The sequence below is a fragment of the Solanum lycopersicum genome, chromosome 1 (assembly GCF_036512215.1).
Source record: "Solanum lycopersicum chromosome 1, SLM_r2.1".
Taxonomy (NCBI): domain Eukaryota; kingdom Viridiplantae; phylum Streptophyta; class Magnoliopsida; order Solanales; family Solanaceae; genus Solanum; species Solanum lycopersicum.
Genome location: NC_090800.1, coordinates 76,768,930 through 76,789,543, shown reverse-complemented (window position 1 = coordinate 76,789,543; position 20,614 = coordinate 76,768,930). Strand labels below are relative to the sequence as shown.

Sequence of the window (20,614 nt, the reverse complement as noted above, 5' to 3'; positions counted from 1 at the left end):
AGCATTATGAACCATGTGATTAGAAGCTCCAGTATCAATTATCCAATTTCTGTTAACCACATCAGACATAAAGGTTGTTATCATACCTGCAGTGCTAGTAGTAGCCACATTACCAGTAGTAGACTCTATATCTTTTCCTTTGTTTAACATTTGAAGGATCTGTGAGTACTGCTCAGGTGTAAACAATGATACACCACCATGTGTGCCTGTTGGAGTAGTATTAGTAGAGGAAGCATGATTATCAAATGCTCTTACCTCATTACCTTGATTGCTTCCAGTAGCATTGTTGGCATAAGAATTAGAGGTGATTCCTTTTCTCTTGGGGTATCCATGGAGCTTATAACAAGTTTCCCTGGTATGACCTTTAAAATGACAGAAATCACAAACCAGATGAGCCTTCCCATTAGGTCTACCATCACTATAGTTTCTCTGCCTATAACCACCATTGCTTCCATTTTGATTATTTACACCAGAGTATTGACCTTGAGATACTTTGTTACTCATAAGAGCAACCTCTGAATGTGAATCAACCAGAGATGATCCAGTACTTATACCATTCAACCTTTGACTTTCAACATTAATGATCATAGCATAGGCTTGATTAACACTAGGAACAAGAATTATCATCAGAATTTGACTCTTAGCATGAGCATAGGTATCATTTAGTCCCATTAGGAATTGCCAAAGTTTGTGATACTGAAAATGTTCAGCATACAACTTTGCTTCAACACAAGCACATGAAGGAGGAGACATTAGAGTTTCAAACTCATCCCACAGTTCTCTAAGTCTTGAAAAGTAACTTCATACAGAAGTAGTACCTTGAGATAGTGTAACAATTTCTTTATGTAGAAAGTAAGCCCTGGATGCATTTACCTTATCAAACCTCTCACGCAGATCTTCCCAAACTCTGTGTGCATCAGATCCATAGATGACTGTACTCAGTAAACCCTTAGAAACAGAATTCATTATCCATCCCAAGACAATGGCATTACACCTATCCCATCGATCATGCAGTGAAGCAGGATACATGTCCTTTTTACATGTTCCTAACAGGAATCCTAACTTGTTTTTTCCCAAAAGTACAAGTTTCAAGGATTTACTCCATAGAGAGTAATTTTCAGATCCTAAAAGTTGGATTGAGGTAAGAACTGAACCTTGAGTATCTGATAGGTGAATGAACAAGGGATGATTGTGATCCACTCGTTCAGATTCAGTAGAAGATGAAGGTCCTCCCTGCACTTCTTCACTTACAATTCCTTCACTTGGAATCACCATTGATTCACCAGTGGATTTCCAGAAATTAACCGAGTTTAAACTCGACGAAGACAACTAGAGATTCTTTTTCCAAGATTACAACAGAGATCGATCTAATCACAGAATGATAACCAGATCGTGCAACAAACTTTTATCAGCAAATAGAAGAGCTGATGAGATGATTTCAAATTATGAAGATATTAGACACAGAATCAGTCACTGTGCTCTGATACCATGATGAGATCACCATTAACAGTGATTAAAGAAGATTGAAGAAAAGAAGAAGAAATTTTTATTCAATGTGTTGTTATATACATTCAAGATATGTACATATATATATACAAGTAAAGAAGTTGTAACTAGAAGATTCTCTTCCTAACTGAATTCTAACTAACTTTTCTAACTAACTTTTTATTTTCTCATCAATATTCTATCCATTTTATGAATTATTAAAGTTTATTAACCAGTAAGATTCGATTACTTTATTCCTTGATACATGGACACTCCATGCGTACGTATTCTCTAATCAATATCCACAACAACAACAAAAAATTCTTTCGCAATATTTAAATTTTAATTTTATGCGTCGTGTGGTAATAAAAATTAAAAGCATTTTAATATATCAAGACTATAATATTGGTTTATTTTATTTTTTTAATGTTAAATCAACGGTAAAGGGCCTAAAATACCCTGAAAATGGTATAAAATTACCCTTCATCCATCTATTAGCTTCAAAATACTCTTCCCACCCACCTATTGGCTCCAAAATACCCTTGTCATCTACCTTTTGGTTCAAAATTGACCACTTATTTAACGGTTTTATATTTAAACTATTTAAATATTTTTTTAAATACGTGGCGCTCAACTATTGTTATAATTTATAAATCAATTCACTATCCACCCATTACTAATTAAACCCATCAAATTAATAAATCCGTCACATTATTAATGCAACAACAGAAAAGCTACTGCTAGAGTGTTTTTTAAAATTTGAGACGAAAATATCTATAGAAGTAAATTATCATACATTCAAGTGTCTAAATAAAAATTACCGACAAATTTAAAAGTCTGACTATGTTCATCTTAATTATTCTTATGTCTCAATTATGTGATGTTACTTCATAGGTAACTTTTTTTAAAAAAATAATATATTAATGGTTTTAAAACAAATCATAAATATTTACAAAAGTATATTTTAAAAAAGTGCATGAATTAGTTCAGGATATATTAATTCTTTACATTTAATCATAAATTTCCAATTCAATCTTGAAAGAGAATCCTATTGAAAGTGTGCTCCTAAATAAGCGGCTCAACATAAATTTAATTGGGGCTTTGATTCGGACTCGAATGATTTTGGATGTCATTTTCAGAAATCTATAATTTCATCGTGTTTTAGTAGTATTTATGACGATTTTGATATAATAGTTGGATTATTAATTGGGTGGGGTTTAGTTAGTAATGAGTGGGTAGTGAGTTGGTTTATAAATGATACAAATAAATTAAATTATAAGCATCAAGTATTTTTAAAAATATTTAAATAGTTTAAATTTAAAATTATTAAATAAGTGGTCAATTTTGAACTCAAACGTGGATGACAAGGGTATTTTGGTGCCAATATGTGGATGAAAATGACATTTTGGAGCTAATAAGTGGATGAAGGGTAATTTTATACCATTTTCAATACTTTAAGAGTATTTTAGACGTGAATGAAATGTAATTTTGTATCATTTTCAATATGTTAAGAGTATTTTTCCGATAAATCAATTTAGGACATTTTTTTAAGATCTAATAGAGTAAACAATTAGGAAAAAGGAAATTCTCCATACTAAAGGTACAAGTAACGCGTAAAGAAAATTGTGAGGATACGATTCCTATATGTATTTTTTTTTTATAAATTTACAAAATTTCTGAATAAGTTTTCATACTTCAGGTGATCTCTGTGTTGAACACAAATATTGAAATACAAAGGTGACTCCTTTCTTCTCCTTCCCTCAATTTTTTTTTTTTTTGGTAATTGGGTTTTTGATAGAATTTCATAGCCCATCTTTTCTGATAATTTCAAGATTTTTTTTTTTTCGTTTTTCTTGGTGGGGTTTTGGTGAATAGTTTCAAGATTCTGTTTTTCGAAATACCCATGTTTGTTTTTCTGATTTACTGTTGATTTTGATCTTTCTTGGTGTTTTTTAGCATATGATCATGTATCTGTTTTGCTGAATTGATCTTTAGTTAGGCTTATTCTTGTTTGTTTTGATAGTTTCAAGATTTTTTTAATGTTTCTTTTTTTCGTTCTTCTTGGTGGGGTTTACGTGATGGTTTCAAGATTCTGTTTTTCGAATTACCCATGTTTGTTTTCCTGATTTACTGTTGATTTTGATCTTTCTTGGTGTTTTTAGCATGTGATCATGTATCTGTTTTGCTCAATTGATCTTTAGTTAGGCTAATTCTTGTTTTTGCAGAATGAAATAGGCCTGATTCTGGTGGTTTTGTTTTAGATTTTTGGTCCTTTTGTGTTCTGCATCCCCTATCTCATAGTAGAAAAGGCATGAAAAAGAATGAACCAAAACTTTGGCTTTAGTATGGAAGTGTTTTAGACTTTTAGTTGTGCTAATTCGGTGATTGATCTTATTTATGAGGGTGGAAGAGATATTGTTTTTTTTCCTTCGTATATCAGGGGAACAATTTGTGCTGGTATAGAAAGTCTTGATCATGTCAAATGATGTGTTTCTGGTAGCTTCTTCTTTGTGTTTGTGTAATTATGCAGCTTATCACGTTGTGATATAACGAGTTGTTGTATGTTTATCAGGCTAGTTTGTTCATGATTCATAAGAACATAACACAATTGGCCTCAAGGACAGTCTGAAATTAGTTTGTCATTCACCAATTATTTAATTTGTTGGCTAGAAGAATTCTCTGCTTGTGTTACATGTTTTCTTTGATGTTGAGTGACTTAAGTAAATTCATAGATTTAAGCATAGATGATAAATCCTCTTGTGAAAGAAGGTTATCGAAATTGTAAATTTGATGGAGATTGGGTGTTATTCAATATATGGAAACTAATGTTCTGCTTTTTACCTAGCCGAATTATTCAATGTGAATATTTACGTTCTTATTGTTCTTGTTATGATCCAGGCTTTGATAATTGAATCTGAAAAGAAAAATGGGGGACAAGAATGAAAATACTGACAAAGGACTGTTTTCTAGTCTTGCTGGATATGCTATGGGCCATCACCATGGAGGCTATGGGGCACATCCACCTCAAGGATATGGATATCCACCACAAGGGTACCCGCCTTCTGGCTATCCTCCTCACGGTGGATACCCGCCAGCAGGATATCCTCCTCCACCAGGGGCATACCCGCCACCTGCATATCCTCCACATGGTGGGTATCCTCCTGCAAGTTATCCACCCGCCTACTATCCAGGTCCATCAGCCTCACATCATGGTAATACATTGAACTAGTTTCTTAGTATTTATTGCTTCTCTGCATTTAAATCAGTTTCCAAGATATAATGTCCTTTGTTATCCACACATCCCATGTTTTCTTTGTCGATCGTGCAGTTCCTTTATTAATTACATTCTTCATTGTTATACCATGTCTAAATTGTGTGTAAGGAATCACAATGAGATGATAAAGCTCTTGAAACTTCAAGAGTGACAGTCCATATAGAGGGGGTTAAAGTCAGAACAATTAAGCCCGGAAGGTATAAATCAATAACTTGCATATATGCAAGGGGAAGAATGTTGATCTCCCGCGTGGTCAACCACCTTAACAAACAGACTAAATATATGCAACCACCTTAACACCCCCGAAGTTATAAATCATTTCATATATGCAATTACCTTAACAAATGGACTAAATTGACCTTGCAGCTTTGTTGAGAAACGTTACGCTTCTGTTTCTTGGATTTTGTTATTGGGGGGAAGGTATCCTTGTTTTGGAAAAAAGTTAATGATGCTGATACAGTTAGGCTGGTTTTGGATGTCTGAGAATGTTTGCTACCCGCTGTTTATAATGTGAACAATTAACCTTCAGGCAATGTCCATGGCATGTAGCTTATGAGTTGCTTGCTGCAGAAAGGGTTTTCACATGAATACAAATGCATGATCTGATGATCAGATATTCATTTTGGTTTGGCCGCTTTTATATATGCTTCCTTGTTTGGTTTTCAGATGGATGTGCTACTTCACCATGGAATTGATATTAATTTTACTAGTACTGGTCTTGATTGCTATATATATATATATATATATATATATGCTTCCTTATTGTTCGATGATCAACTATGAGTTTTAGTTTTACGCAGTTTCTGATTAAATAGACTAACATGAAAGATACGCGAAAGATAGAGTGCTGACATCTAGTGCATATTAGTTTGTTTTTCTCCTTCTATCCGCATACCTCTTTGCATTGTCCATTTAAATCCATCAGTTGACAAGTGAATCGTTTGCTTCTTTTGAACAACCAATGAGTACATGAACTTGTAGTAGTGTGGAAACAGATTTGATCAATGTCTTTTATGTTACAATTGGTTGACTATTCAGAACTTGTGCAGGGCATGCTGGACCTCATATAGGAGGGGGCATGCTAGCTGGAGGTGCAGCAGCAGCAGTAGCTGCATATGGGGCTCACCATCTCATGCATAGTCGCCCTCATGGCCATTTTGGCCATCATGGCCATTATGGCCATCATGGAAAGTTCAAGCACGGAAAATTCAAGCACGGGAAGTTTGGAAAACATGGCATGTTTGGAAAACACAAGAGATGGAAGTGATTCATTGCCTCAACTAACAAGATTGCTGCTTTCGGTTCTTGCTTTCTACTTTTTCTGTTGACGATGAATTTCTGTTGCATTTTGGGTGTTTCTTTACTGATATTAGTATGTTATCAACACTCTCGATTTGTTTTCGTGTATATATTGTTTTCACTTTAAGTTGATGACAACTTTCTGCCTGGTGCTATCCATAGTATGTATTACACATGATTAGCTGTTATTACAAAGGATTTTTACTGGTGAAGTTCGAGTTTGTAGACTTGGAAATTAGTTCCCAAAATGCCATAGAAATGTCACTTTCCTCTATAGACAATTGAACATGCTGATCCAGATGTCTTAGCTACTAACAAATTCATGGCCATATTTGGTTGATGAACAGACCATAGTTTATTCTTTTCGGGGTTAATATAGCTGCTTGTCGAGCATTTAACAAACTCGGGTTGGGTAGAAAATAAAAATTTATTCTTAATAATAGATCCCGGAGACTTTTTTATTAGCTATGCTATTGCATGCCCTTGGCTTACATTTCAAGTTCATCCGTCTTATTATTAATTGTCATGTTGGATTTTTTTGAAATTCAGTTTGACTAATTTTTAAAGTGAAATTAGATTACATTAATTAATATTTCAAAATAAAAAAATTACATATTCAAAATCTATATAAAAGTACTATAAATTATAAAGATTTTGTATATTAATATAATAAAAAAATACACAATCAAATATTAATTAATGTTCTTATCATTTGACTCTATAAAAAAAAAAATTATGACAATTAAAATTGAACGGAACAAATATAAAAAATGAAAACGGTAAGGAGTATGGACAATTGATATTTCTATTTTGGGATCAGAGAATCCAAAGCGGAAAGGTTGGTAATCGACCAATAAGGAAATGCCCTACTTTTGAGTGTGGTTTGAACTACTATTGTTGTAGAATAGTATTGTTATTAATATCTTTTACTTTGCGAAAATTGTGATTTCTCACGAGAAAAATTGATGTCTGATATAAATATATTTGAGTTCTTTTATTGGTTAGTTGTGATTCTATTCCGACTCTTTCTCATCGAAACTTCATATATTAACATGAAGGAATCAATAAGGTTGTGTATTTTGGTCATCAATAAATTTTTACTATTATATTTTTTATATGTTTTTATGTGAAGTCAGACGAATCGAAGAAACTTAAATTACATATTATTAGTGAAAATATTTGTTTGGTTTCCATAAATAGGAACAAAAAGAGAATTATTTTAATGACATCCCAAAACTTTAAACGAAACTTAATTTAGACGGAAGATAGTAGTACTTATATATCTTCAGCACTTAATTCAACTATAAGAGCTCATGCATCTACATATCTTAATCAGAGTTATTTGGATCGTAAACCAAATTATTCATAACACGATATATATCCCACCTTATCCTGCGAACCAAACAAATCATTTTGACCATGACGGACAAGTCCAAATAAATTATCTGCTAGGAGAACATGGCTAGATTGGCCAAATTGATATGTATAATTAGGACCACCAACACAAATTCCTCAGCAAAGTTCCACATCAAGGTATTTTCCTCACATTTTAATTTTTTTGGAAAATATTGCCAAATTATTATTATTATTATTATTATTATTATTATTATTTTTATTATTATTATTATTATTTATTTTATCTTGGCCCCCTTTTGGCTGATGAAAATATGTGGGGTGCCAAGCTTTCATTTGCTGAAATAGTCTTCAGTGTTTACCTATAAATATGTAAGTATTTTTTTTATTTTCTTGGTAGTTGAAAGCCAGATCATACTCTAATTAATTTATGAGAGAATATTATTAAATATTATATCACATACCAAACTTGTCAACTTTATGATTGATATACTTTTAAAGTAAAAACCCTTAAAAAAAGGGATAAAAGAAAACTACTATGTCATTCTATTCCTACTTTCTATCCACCCCTTTGAAGAAAAAAAAAAGTTGTTAAATTAAAGAGGATCTTAGATTATAATATTTTTTTATATGAGATAATTTTGTTATTGTGATATAAATTTTATTTTGCGAAAATATCTATTTATAAAATTTTAAACTACAAATATATATGATTATTTTTTTTAAAGACACAACCAAAAGATAATCCATGATTTTAAAGTCATTAAGTTAAATTGATATACATTAGTGACTTTTCTGCTCCACCTAATTAATTTACATAAGCAATATAATATTTTTTTTTTGTATTATCAATGTATATAACTAAGAGTTTAAACATATTTGTATGGCTAGATAAGTTGTATGATAGATTAAAACATTTATCACTATTAAACTTTTGAAAAAGTGAAGTGGTAGTAAGGGAAGAAGAATTCCTATCTTGAAGTTTGTTTCAAGTGTACATACATAAAACCAAATTGGAGTATGGTAAGAATAAAAACAAACCATGTGAAAATACATTATAGTTTCCAAGAACATGGAGGGGCCACCAAGATAAATAGAATCCAAGGTACATGTACACATTTTTTCCTTTTTTTTAATCGGTGTCCGAAGTTCACGTTGAAATATTAACTAAATTTTTGAATCACGTATTACAAGACTCATTCGAGAGTGACATATGAGACTTCTGATTAATGATGACACTGTATTTCAAGTAATTACAATCCCAAATTTAATTATTTAACAAGTTGAATTAGTTGGACAAATCACGGCTAAAATCATGGAAAAAGTGAATTAACCCAAGCGTTTGAATCTCGAGAAAATAGGACATGAAAGGAAAATGAATCCAACACTTCCCTATAACACAAAATAAATACTGCTTAGTTTATATCGCTTTGATCCGTTTTATTTTACTTGGTCCTTATATGAAAAAAAATATGTATTTTATTTTACCAAAATTTATTTTAGTAAGTTAACAAAGTTTAATTACTTTTTTTTCTTATTATTCTTAGTGTTAAAATAACTACAATAGTATTAGTAAAATCTAAAGTTCTAAAATATCTTTACTAAAATTAATTTTGTAAAATATATTTTAATTATTTTTTTTTCTTGAAAAGATTAATAGTTCTCAATAATATTAAATGGAAAGAGTAGTATATAACTTTTTGTATTTATGAAATTAGAATATTTGATGAACCCTTAGCTTCAAAGATCATAATCATCTTGAGTATGCGAGTACACTCTATACCACTTTTTTGTATATGTAAATTCTAATCAACATTTTTATAATATTCTTTTATCATATAAATATGATTGAAAACTTATAAAGCTTTTTATATAGTTTTTAAATTTTAAATTTTTATAAGATTAGTAAATAGTATACACTCTAAATAAGTAATATTTTAATTAAAAATAAATAAATAATTACCATTTTATCACAACATACTAAAAAGTTAAATTGAAATTCACAAATGACCAAAAAAGTAGTTTCAAAATTGCTAAAGGGGGACCCAATGCGCCGCTACTTTTCACATGCACATCAGCACATGAGCTGTCTTTTATATTTTCTCCACAAATTTACAATTTTTCTCCTATTTGAAATTTATAATAATAATAATAATTATTATTTTTTCTTTGACCAATTGGATTTTTATTCTGTTTCTTTCTTAAAAGTCACGAGTAACTGTTGTTCCGATTCAAGCTTAATAGATATAATAATGTGTGTTGTAGTAGCACGATCGATAATCTTCTATCTTTAATTATATGTCTTAAATTAATTATATGTGTCGAATTTGAATTTTTGAAATAAATTTTTTTTGTTAGAAGTATTATCTTTAAAATTTTATATAAATATTACATATTATATACGAAACAAAACAAAAGACACGAATATACTTTTTTTAGTAATTAAAAAAAAAAAAGGTTTTTGGTAGTTCTGTTCTTTCCTTGATAAGCATTTTCAGACCTCATGGGATATCTTTAAATTTAAAAATTTTAATAACTTATACGATATTTTAAATTTAAAAATTTTAATAACTTAGTTGGGTGATTTTTTTTAATTATAAACTCTCATTTTATTAACGAGGTTTTAATTCTCCACTCTTCATTTCTCCTCCCATTACACTTAATTTGAAATAATAGTAATAATAATAACAGTAAGATTAATATTTCTTTTTAATCTTGCAGTACTTCAAAAGATTAAATTGGGAAGAAAAGAAAATGGATAATAATAATAATAATAATAATAATAATAATAATAATAATAATAAAAATTAAATAAAATAAACAATATATTAATGACGTACATAAATTGTCATGCTAAAGTCACAAACATGAATGCATGTGTACATGAGCAGCTCAACACAGCTTTGAGGCATAAAATCAAAATCTAATGAGAGGCCTAAAATTTTAAAAGTTATATTTATATTTATTTATTTATTTAAATTTTTAGATGTAAATTATTACTGAATATCTTTTTATATAAATAATTTTTTTAAATAAATTTTTGAATTATTATTTTTATGTAAGATCTTATCAATTCAACATTGAAAAACATCATTGTATCGAGACAATTATTATATAAATTGATAACATAATTTTACGAGTAATAAGTTGATAATTTAAATAAAGACAAGAGTTAGAATAATAAAATCCGATTCAAAAGGTTGATAAGTGATATACCCTATTTAATATGAAAAGTTACGAAGAAGTAAACAACAGAATTTCTAATTCACTTTGTTCGATACTTTTGACTATTCATTCATATTTTAACAAAGTATTATTTTAATTATCGAAAAAAAAATTTAAATTTTTTTTATAGATTATATTTCATCAGGGTAGAAATAAGATTAATATGTCTACTATTTCAGATTTACTAGTATAATTACATTATTTATTTATGTTGTTATTATTTTATTTATTTCTTTATTAGTTTTTGGCTTTTCCTACAATTTTTGTATTTGTATCAATCAAACATCTGTCAATTTCAAAGAAACAAAACAAATGATGAAATCCACAATGGATTTCTTGTCTTTATTTTCTCACTTTTTAAAAAAATATACTTAAGACACAAGAAGATGTGATTGAAAATGGCTTTTTTCTTAAGAAAATCCGACACCAATAAATAGTTTGGATGTTAATGTCCATGCTATTGGTCCAACTGGATTTTGCTTCCTAAAATTAATTTATCAAAAAATTATGACTTTCCTTCCTTATTCGAAGTCCGATATTTAATTAAAGTCTGATTAAATTTAACTTATAAAGAGTAAATTTTAGGGAAAGGTTAGTCAATTAATAATACTACATGCCAAGAGTAATAAGTTTATCTAACAAAGTTTGAACTCTCATTAATTTGCCTTCATTTGATGATGATTACAAAGTTTAGCTCTTTATCTTTATATTTATTTTTGGAAATAGTATTTCCAATTTATAGTATAAAACTAGCTTATATGTGTAAAAATGTGTAATTGTACCACCAAAATATTTTATTTTAATTAATATATATGTCCAAAAACTTACGAGGAAATGGGTAAACAACTTTTACTTAAATTTGTAGAGAAAGTTTAGGCTTTATATATATAATTATTATTGATAAGATTCAATGTTTCAGAAAGTTTTTTTGTCTTTATATCACAAGACAATATACTTTTCCTCCTTAGATACTAAGCTTGTTTAGTAAGTTTAATAAATTTCATTTCCAGAAATGAAAAAAAAGGACATCTGTTTATTAATAATCAAGATCATTTTCTTTCTAAAACGGAAAAGTGTTAAAAATACTCTTAAGCTATTTGAAATAGCTCATGTATACCCTAAAATTGTATTTTGACTCAAAATTATCCTTTTTGTCAAATTATTGGGTCAAAAGTACAATTCTAATTAATGGAAATTGTTAAATGCCATGTGGATGCTACATAAATTAAAAGGAAAAGGGTTAAAAGTACCCTTTAACACCCCAATAGATTTCCACTGCCACATAAATTAAAAGGAAAAGGGTCAAAAGTACCCTTTAACTATCCGAAATAGCTCATATTTACCCTTAAACTATATTTCAGCTCAAAACTACCCTTCCCGTCAAATTAGTGGGTCAAAAGTGACCTTCTATTGACTAAATCCCTAAATCTTAATTTCATTTCTGGAATAATGAAATGAGGGGGGAAGTAATTAGGATTTAGAGATTTAGTCTATGTGGCAGTGGAACCTTATTGGCCTGCAATATGACATCCACATGACATTTAACATCTTCTGTTAATAAGAAAGGTACTTTTGATTCAATAGTTTAATGGGAAGGGTAGTTTTGAGCCGAAATACAATTTAATGATAAAAATGAGCTATTTCGGATAGTAAAGGGTATTTTTGACCCTTTCTATTTAGTATACGTGACAGTGGAATCCTATTGGCATGCAACGTGTCATCCATATGACATTCACATGGCATTTAACAACTTTCATTAATAAGAAGGGTATTTTTGACCCAATAGTATGACGGGAAGGATAATTTTGAGCCGAAATAAAGTTTAAGGGTATATATAAGCTATTTTAAATAGTTTAAGGATATTTTGAGCCTTTTTCATTTCTAAAATTATCTTAATTAATACTATTTACTTATAGAGTAAATACTTTACAAATTACCAGAAATAAAATTAACCTCAACTGTATAGTTTCAATTATAGAACTCTTATCTTTATAGATTTTTTTCTTCAAATAAAACTATATTTCTATTTTATTGAATGTTTAGAATGAGATATAATTTATTAACATGGTCATAATGCAGTCGATAGAATCCTCATCTAAATAAGAGGTCCAATGTTTGAATTTGAGGTACTATATAAAAAGGTCGATGTTTTCTCTTTAGAGAAGCGATGTGAACTCAGATTAATTATAACCCTTAACATTAGCGAGTTAATAAAATTATATATAATTTATTTTTTTAATATTTAATTCACAGTAAGATACATATAGTATATCATTATTTTTTTAAAAAAAAATTAATATAATTTTTTTCTCTATTTTCCACCAAATATTTGAGCTTATCTTAAAATTAAATTTAAAAAAGGAATAGTTGGTTAGGGAAATGAAGTCACTCTCAACACCAACTTAGCTGTACTTGAAAATGATTCTCTCATTTAAATTACAACAAAAGGATTGGTTACAGCTGTATCCAATTTAATTTCTTTCAACCATTTTCTCCACTTATTAAAATAAAATTAAAATTAAAAATTGCTAAAACACCAACCCACAAAAAGGTCCCACAAGTCTCTATTTTTTTTATTTTTTTTTAAAAAAAACACTTATTTATATAACTTTTTTTTTTTACATTATCAATACATAAAACACAAATTAAAAAAAAATTAATTTCTCTACTATAAATCTTCAAGATATCGCGATTGATATATGTCGTAAAGAAATGAATTAACATATCAAACATTCAAATTTGGATAGCAATTGGTCTTATGTATAAGTTTAAAAGTTCGATCAAATAATAACATTACTTATTTCAAAAGAAGTATTATAAGATACACAAATAAAAAATATTTATGCATAATTATCGTAGTTTTTTACTCTTATAATATAGCATCAAATTAATGCTCTCTTGAATTTATAATAGTTATTCGTTGATATAACTATTTTTAATAATATGAACAAACGGACGGATCGAGTTATTAATAGCCCTTTTATTACTATTTTCCGCCTATTTCGTTCTGAATAATGAAACCCCAATTTCTCCTTTGTTTTCACTCTCTTTCTCTTTCCTCAAGTCGTTGTTGTGTTATTAATAAATAAAAATAAATATACAGAGATATGTGTTTCGACACTTTCAAAATATATACATATAAATAAATAATTTTACTATACAATATAGTTTAAAGATCGGTTCTTTTTGTGATCTGTGCACAGTCTACGTAATACCAGTTCTTGGGTTTTGGTGGGTTTGCTTCAATCATTGCTATATATCCATCTCACTCACTTTTTATACTACTAATTGGGATCTAGTAAAGAGAGATAAAAAGGGTGAGACCCATTTTGGAATTTTGGGGGTTTTTTTTGGGGGGGGTTTCAAAGTGAAAAGAGAAGTTCTTTATATTTTTTTGAATGACAAAGTTATGAGGATTTTCTCAGGCTTTTGGAAGGATTTGAGTGTTTGCAGCTCTAAAAGTAGCTTTGGTGTTGCTAAAAAGGAGGAGAAATTGTAAAAAAAGGTGGGTTTTTTTTTTTTGGTTTGTTTTGTTATCTTATTATAGTATTTATTATAATCTTTAATTTCATGTTTATTTTTGGTGTGTTATATGTGTTTTGTGCTAATTTTGAGTAAATGTTAAAGATGGTTGACCTTTGTTCACTTGTACAGGTTTCTTGTTTGAACAAGTCAAGTACAATTAATAGGCAAAAATTGTATCTTTGGAGGATTTGAAACTTGAAAGACCCAAAAAAGAATTAGTGGACTGAAAGTTTTTTTTTTTTTGCTTTTAGCTTGTTTGTCAGCAAAATGCTAACTGAAGTGATTATTTTTTTTGTGTCAGAACCTATTGTTATTGGTAAACTTTTGAGTGCTATATAGAAGTGACTATGATTCATGAAAACAGTGAATATCCTTTTTATACAACAACATACCTAGGTGAAATTTGGAGGGAGGTGTTCCAGAGAGGATAGAGTGTATACTGACCTTACTCCTACCTCGGGAAGTAAAGGATGTTTTTGGAACACCCTCGGCTCAAGTGATGCAAATCAAATAGTGAGTAAACATGGCAACTTATAGAAAAGCAGTGAATATCCTTTTCATGAAGTATCTAAATAAGCTAGATATGATTGCCTGTCTAAAAAGTTGGAAAGGAGTTTTTACGCAGAGGTGAATTACAATACATGCTTTCTAGCAGCTTTTAGTGAACTTTTCCTTATCAAGAAATGTTTTGTGAGCCTTGTTGAGCTATTTACCTGGAAATGTGTTTCTTTTTATGCTTAACCTTGATAACAGCACATGAAACAACATATTTTTAATCCGCTAAAGGGTTGACCATTATAGAAGAAGACGGCTCAAAGATTGCACTGAATAATACAATTAGCGCCGATTACAATATTCATGCTCTTACTTTTAAATATTAAAGTGAAAAAGCGTCAAGAAGTGCAATTTTGAAAGGGATGTAACATTTGATCTTAGGATAGTACTAATGTGTAGTAGTTGTTGCGTTTCTTGTCGTTTTTCCTCTTTCTTTGAGGTTTTTCTCCGTGAAGTATATTGGAAGGGGGAAAGTGGGTTGGGAAGGGGGGGGGGGGGACCGAATGAACAGGTTATGTTGCTACCTATGAAGTTTAGAACTTCAAGGTATGTGACCATTCTTCTTGTAAAATTTGTACCTTTTGCTGCTTCTGGGGTGGTTGCAGTTTGCTTAACATGTCATGTTTTCTCAACTATCCAAACATGCCAGTATTTTTTCAGGTTTATTTACTTGGACCATGAGGTAAGTTATTTATCAGATGCACTTCACCAAGGACATTAGCTTGCACTTGATAGTCTGTTTTTTGTCTTTTCAATGTCTAATAACAAGGGAACCAAATTTCCCTTTTGAGATATAAGTATATTATGTTTTTGATAAAATAGATATAAGTATATTATATTTTGAGAGCCATGTTAAGAAAATATACAGAGGTTCAATTTTATTTTACTGGAGGATGTGAATGATGCAAACATACCAATCAAAATGAAGTGCTTTTACTTGCTGTGATCTCTCTGCACCATATGGCTGATATTTCTACCTGTGCAACATTTCCTCTTTATGGTGACTATATATTAGATTTTTCCACACATATTCTCCCCTCTCGTTCCAAACATTATTTCGTATTATGTATTAGATTATTCCACATACATTTCAGAAATCATATAGTCATCATATGAGTATATGTAATAGACTATTACAACCTCAAGTAGAAAAAACTTGGGGTTTTACAGCTTATTGAAATGCGTTAAATTAAATGAGATGACATATTTTATGGGGTTAACTTAGTTACCTAATAGATGAATGAAAACACACACCCAACTTTTCCCAAATTTGCACTGGAAGTGTAATTGAAATACTTTATTAGGAGTTGGTTCAATTGTAACAGAAGCTAGCCGTAGAAGAAAACTGGGTATATAAGTAGAGAAGGGTAGAACCCATTCTCCACTGAATTTCAAACCATTGGCCACTAGCCCTAGGGGATTTTTCAGTTATAAAGTAGAAGTACATTAAATTGAATGTTTCTGATTACTTTTGAGTGAATAATAGGGAAATCTACTTTCTGCAATTGAATGTGGAATTTGAGATAGGGCTCCTGTTTGACCTTTATTTACTACTTCTAATGTCCTCATTCTGACCTTCACTTGTTGACTGACAGGATTTAATAGATTGTGAGATCAAAGTGTACAACAAATGGCGATGTGTTGACCAGAATGGATCCTCAGGCTTTTATCAGGCTGTCAATAGGGTCGTTGGGGTTGAGACTCTCTGGGACAACTTTAAATGGTACAAAATCAGGGATAAGTGCACTCTCTTCTCCCTGTTTATGCGAGATCCGTCTTCGAGGTTTCCCTGTACAGACATCATCTGTTCCCTTTATTTCCTCACCTGAAGCTACCGTGGATATTCACAATGTTGCATCCAGCTTTTATCTCGAAGAATCTGATTTAAAAGCCTTACTTGAACCTGGGTGTTTTTATGCGCCTCACGCATGTCTAGAGATAGTTGTATTCACAGGACACAAAGGTGGCCACTGTGGAGTTGGTATTAAGAGACAGCAAGTTGGGACTTTTAAGTTAGAAGTAGGTCCTGAGTGGGGTGACGGAAAGCCAGTCACTCTGTTTAATGGCTGGATAGGAATTGGCAAGAACAAACAGGATACTGGAAAACCTGGAGCGGAGCTTCATTTGAGAGTAAAGCTGGACCCTGATCCAAGATATGTTTTCCAGTTTGAAGATAAAACGAAACTAAGCCCCCAGATAGTACAGCTTCAGGGAAACATCAAGCAACCTATTTTCAGTTGCAAGTTTAGTCAGGACAGGTACTATATGGTTCTTTTTTTTTTAATTCAAATATGCTTCAGTTCAGGTTTCTAACTTTAAGTTGGTTCATTTCTATTTCTTACTCTTCAATCTGTCTGTTTGTAGTTTTTCACCAGAGACTATATAAAGTGCATTTACAAGGCTTATCTTGTCTAACCATGTTTTCCTTCCACAACTGATTTTAGAATTCGGGTCATTTCTGAAATTGTTGTGTGTTATGCTGAACTTACAGGGTATCTCCGGTAGATCCATTAAATAATTTTTGGTCAAATTCAGTTGATGGTTCCGAACTTGACATAGAGAAAAGAGAGAGGAAAGGATGGAAAGTGAAGATACACGATCTCTCTGGCTCGGCTGTTGCAGCAGCGTTCATAACAACTCCGTTTGTGCCATCAACAGGTTGTGATTGGGTTGCCAAATCCAACCCAGGAGCTTGGTTGATTGTTCATCCTGATGTTTGCAGGCCCGGATGTTGGCAGCCATGGGGAAAGCTTGAAGCATGGCGTGAACGTGGGATCAGAGATACCATTTGCTGTCGCTTCCATCTTCTATCTGAGGGGCAAGAAAATGGTGGCGATCTCCTCATGTCTGAGATCTTGATCAGTGCAGAAAAGGGTGGTGAGTTCTACATAGACACGGACAAACAGGTTCGAGCAGCAACGAGTCCATTGCCTAGTCCAAGAAGCAGTGGAGACTTTGCAGCACTAAGTCCTGTTGCAGGCGGCTTTGTCATGAGCTGTCGAGTACAAGGGGAAGGGAAATGCAGCAAGCCCCTCGTGCAACTTGCCATGCGACATGTGACCTGTGTGGAAGACGCAGCCATTTTCATGGCGCTTGCTGCTGCAGTTGATCTTAGCATAGAGGCATGCAGGCCTTTCCGCAGAAGGCTACGGAGAAGTAGTCGCCATTCCTGGTGATGTATGCACATAATGATAGGGCGATACCGATTGATCTCCTTCTCGAATGAAGTAAGCCAGGCCATTGTTGTATTTCTCCTGATTGTTGTAACTTGTAACAACTTGACGTCATTGTATAGAACCAACTTAATATATATAGATATTTATGAACTATCTTCTCAAAAGTTGGTTCATTTTGGTTATTACTCGCGCAACGGTTCAACGGACAAGATCCTCAGGACCATCATGGTTCTGTTATGTCCTCGCCATCTAGATCAAATCTGAACAACATTATCTCAATGCTAAGTATCAGGAAAGACAGATCTAAGTTCATGTTTCACTGCTACACACAAGGAACATTTCTACGCACATATATAGATCTTGGATGTTAACTTGTAGCATACGTTTTTTACCTTGGTCTTGAGTCGTTAACTTAAACTATACAATACCTATCAAGAAGAATGGATGGGGCACAAATTTTTAGGAACTCAACCAAATGAATAGACCAGCAAAAGTAAACAAAACAATCCAATCGACTCAGGTAACATACTTCTCCCCAGAAAAAAAGGCCACTATGCTGTAAGCAAAACAATCCAAGAGCAACAACCAGAAATTGCCAAAATCTTGAATATAAAAGTCACATGTCATTACAATAGATAATGGTACAATTACTTATACAAAACGGCCTGAAGCTCGACTAGTTACTCCCTAGCTTACTATGAGAACAATGCTGCAAATTTACCACCTTCCTTGAGCTTCTTCCTATATAGATAAATATACCTACAACAACATTCTGGCTAACACAGATAAATCTGGTTATCCAAAAATTTATAACCATCCTATAGCACTACTACTTGGTAGGTAATGCGACTAATCTTGTTGATGCTTATTTAATGTTTTCTCTCCCATTTACTTTCCCTTCTACCATCTCGTTCTCTTCGTTCCACAATTTGCCTAGGCTTACTCCCCCGGGGACCATGCCTTTGAGACGACCCAAAGTTCATGGACGGACCCTCAAGTGCTGATACCAGGTCTGCTTCCCCAATACTCCCTGTGTCCCCTGAGTCTTTACTACCATCAAAGTTTTCTTCATAGCTACTGCCACATTCATCTCTGTCGCGTGATTGTAGAATAGTTGGATGTTGGCCAGAGAACTGCCTAGCCCCTGATAGAACAACAGTAGGCATGGTTACCATTGATGAGCTCGTCGCAGTTTCAGGCTGTGTCATCCCTGTACTTGTTCTGGTCCCTTCATTACCTGCTCTTCCCATTTCCCTTTCACGGTATCTTTCTCGCGGCCTACTGCATTAGATTGAAAAACACATCAAGAGAGAATTCCTTGGTATTCAAAATTCTGTTGCACTAAACCACTCTATTTAACAATTGTCAAGAGCAAAAAAATAATCCAATATAAGTCGGTAATAGCACTCCCTGTTGACACTTAATACTGAGTGAGAAACAGACCAAGTTATTGCTGCCTGATGTTGAAACCATTTTGTTGACAAGAGAGAGAGAGAGAGAAGAATAGGACAAATTATTTACTCCCACTGCCACCATTTTTGGAGGCAGTGCTGTGAGATCTACATTAAACAGCCTTTGAATGTACTGTCGAAACCATGATATCAAATCTCACAACCAGAATCCCATGGACATAAGCAACAAACGCTAGAAAAGAATTACCCATCAAATTTAGTGCATTCATAGTACATAAAACAACACTATTTTTGCATAAGATTAGAGGGCAATTCTTCTCATCCTGGAACAAGAAAGGGACTCTTCAAATCTTACATGACATTACAATGAGGTGCTCAATCAATTTGTACCATCTATATGCATGACTAACATTGCATTCTTGAGTTATTCCCACTGGACAGTAGGAATTCTTTTCTTTGTAGAAGACAATTCAATAGCCATGAGAAAGAAAAGCTAGAGGAAAGAATTACTGACTCAACCATTGGAAAAATGCAGTATTTTCATGTCCATAAAAACAAAATTATTTGCCTGAAGAAAAAAGTAATTCCATGTTCATCTCGGACCAAGGTAAATCTTGTGGTGATCTTATATGACATCAAAGCAACAAGCCTGAACAATTTAGAAAGACTTTATGTGCATGGCAAGAGCTTCCACCTGTTTATGCCTTGGCATTCACCCTTGCCATTATACAACATAACCCAGACATAAGAGAATTCTTATGTCAACAGGCAATAACTAAAGCAAATGTTGCAGTTTTGAAAAATGAAAAGGGGAGGTGAGACCCCACCAGAGGAAGAGGTTTTGGAAGGAGTCTGAGCCAAAGATTAACCTAAATAGTTTTCTCAACACAGAAGATTCAGATGCCACAAAACATTGCTATAGTTTACCATGAAACAAAAGTATTAGGCAACAAAACTTACCCACTATTTGTGGATGAAAAATCTCGTCTCGATCGAACTCCAGATTCAACTTGCTCAAGTTCTCGTTGCAGTTCTCTCTGCAAAAAGATCTCAGGTGAAATCGGCATGCAAGACTTCCACTCCATCATATGAATTAAATCTAATCTAGCATAATCATTTACGATGAGGATACAAGCAGGGCAGAGCTACAGCTAAGAAAAGGTGGTCAGCCGAACACCCTTCGTCAGAAAATTCGATTGTGTATACAAGTAAAATATCTCTATTAACTAGATATCTTAATCAATGAACATGCTTAAACACCAGTGTTTTGGGAGGCGAGAAGCGGAAAAAAGCGACGAGGGATTGCTTCA

At 32.1% G+C, this 20,614-nt stretch overlaps 3 protein-coding genes across 9 annotated transcripts in view; 2 read left to right on the top strand and 1 right to left on the bottom strand.

Annotated features, from left to right (window-relative positions):
• The first annotated feature begins 2,841 nt into the window (after nucleotides 1-2,841).
• On the top strand, nucleotides 2,842-6,270 carry LOC101261656 (glycine-rich protein A3). 3 transcript variants are annotated; one of them, XM_004229489.5, is made up of 4 exons: nucleotides 2,842-3,110; nucleotides 3,185-3,222; nucleotides 4,384-4,697; nucleotides 5,809-6,270. In XM_004229489.5, the coding sequence occupies exons 3-4, from the start codon at nucleotides 4,412-4,414 to the stop codon at nucleotides 6,024-6,026; spliced, it is 504 nt and encodes a 167-aa protein (XP_004229537.2). In that variant the 5' UTR covers nucleotides 2,842-3,110; nucleotides 3,185-3,222; nucleotides 4,384-4,411; the 3' UTR covers nucleotides 6,027-6,270. The 3 variants fall into 3 exon arrangements, with proteins under 3 accessions (XP_004229537.2, XP_004229538.2, XP_010323401.2); XM_004229490.5 differs by having other exon boundaries at nucleotides 2,975-3,085; XM_010325099.4 differs by having other exon boundaries at nucleotides 3,085-3,222.
• Nucleotides 6,271-12,973: 6,703 nt separating this feature from the next.
• LOC101261157 (uncharacterized) lies at nucleotides 12,974-18,074 on the top strand. Of its 3 annotated transcripts, XM_010325093.4 has the most exons (4): nucleotides 13,762-14,141; nucleotides 14,291-14,788; nucleotides 16,312-16,974; nucleotides 17,208-18,074. In XM_010325093.4, the coding sequence occupies exons 3-4, from the start codon at nucleotides 16,367-16,369 to the stop codon at nucleotides 17,890-17,892; spliced, it is 1,293 nt and encodes a 430-aa protein (XP_010323395.1). In that variant the 5' UTR covers nucleotides 13,762-14,141; nucleotides 14,291-14,788; nucleotides 16,312-16,366; the 3' UTR covers nucleotides 17,893-18,074. The 3 variants fall into 3 exon arrangements, with proteins under 3 accessions (XP_025886987.1, XP_010323395.1, XP_069147642.1); XM_026031202.2 differs by lacking the exon at nucleotides 14,291-14,788 and having other exon boundaries at nucleotides 12,974-14,141; XM_069291541.1 differs by lacking the exon at nucleotides 13,762-14,141 and having other exon boundaries at nucleotides 14,291-14,674.
• A 410-nt stretch (nucleotides 18,075-18,484) lies between these two features.
• LOC101254835 (uncharacterized) overlaps nucleotides 18,485-20,614 on the bottom strand; it is a 30,084-nt gene continuing 27,954 nt past the window's right edge. For 2 of the 3 annotated variants that reach the window (XM_010325085.4, XM_069291532.1), the window contains exons 25-26: nucleotides 20,265-20,341; nucleotides 18,485-19,173 (exon numbers count right to left, since the gene is read on the bottom strand). In XM_010325085.4, the coding sequence (XP_010323387.2) occupies nucleotides 18,762-19,173; nucleotides 20,265-20,341 (489 nt within the window). In that variant the 3' untranslated portion in view covers nucleotides 18,485-18,761. The remainder of the gene's footprint in view (nucleotides 19,174-20,264; nucleotides 20,342-20,614) is intronic. The other variant, XM_019215379.3, reaches the window with a different exon arrangement.

Bases quoted from the DNA above. Each gene is read 5' to 3' on its own strand.
- LOC101261656 (XM_004229489.5), top strand. From the start codon at position 4,412: ATGGGGGACAAGAATGAAAATACTGACAAAGGACTGTTTTCTAGTCTT. The intron at 4,698-5,808 runs GTAATACATTGA...GAACTTGTGCAG, and splicing joins TCCATCAGCCTCACATCATG to GGCATGCTGGACCTCATATA.
- LOC101261157 (XM_026031202.2), top strand. From the start codon at position 16,367: ATGGATCCTCAGGCTTTTATCAGGCTGTCAATAGGGTCGTTGGGGTTG. The intron at 16,975-17,207 runs GTACTATATGGT...CTGAACTTACAG, and splicing joins TGCAAGTTTAGTCAGGACAG to GGTATCTCCGGTAGATCCAT.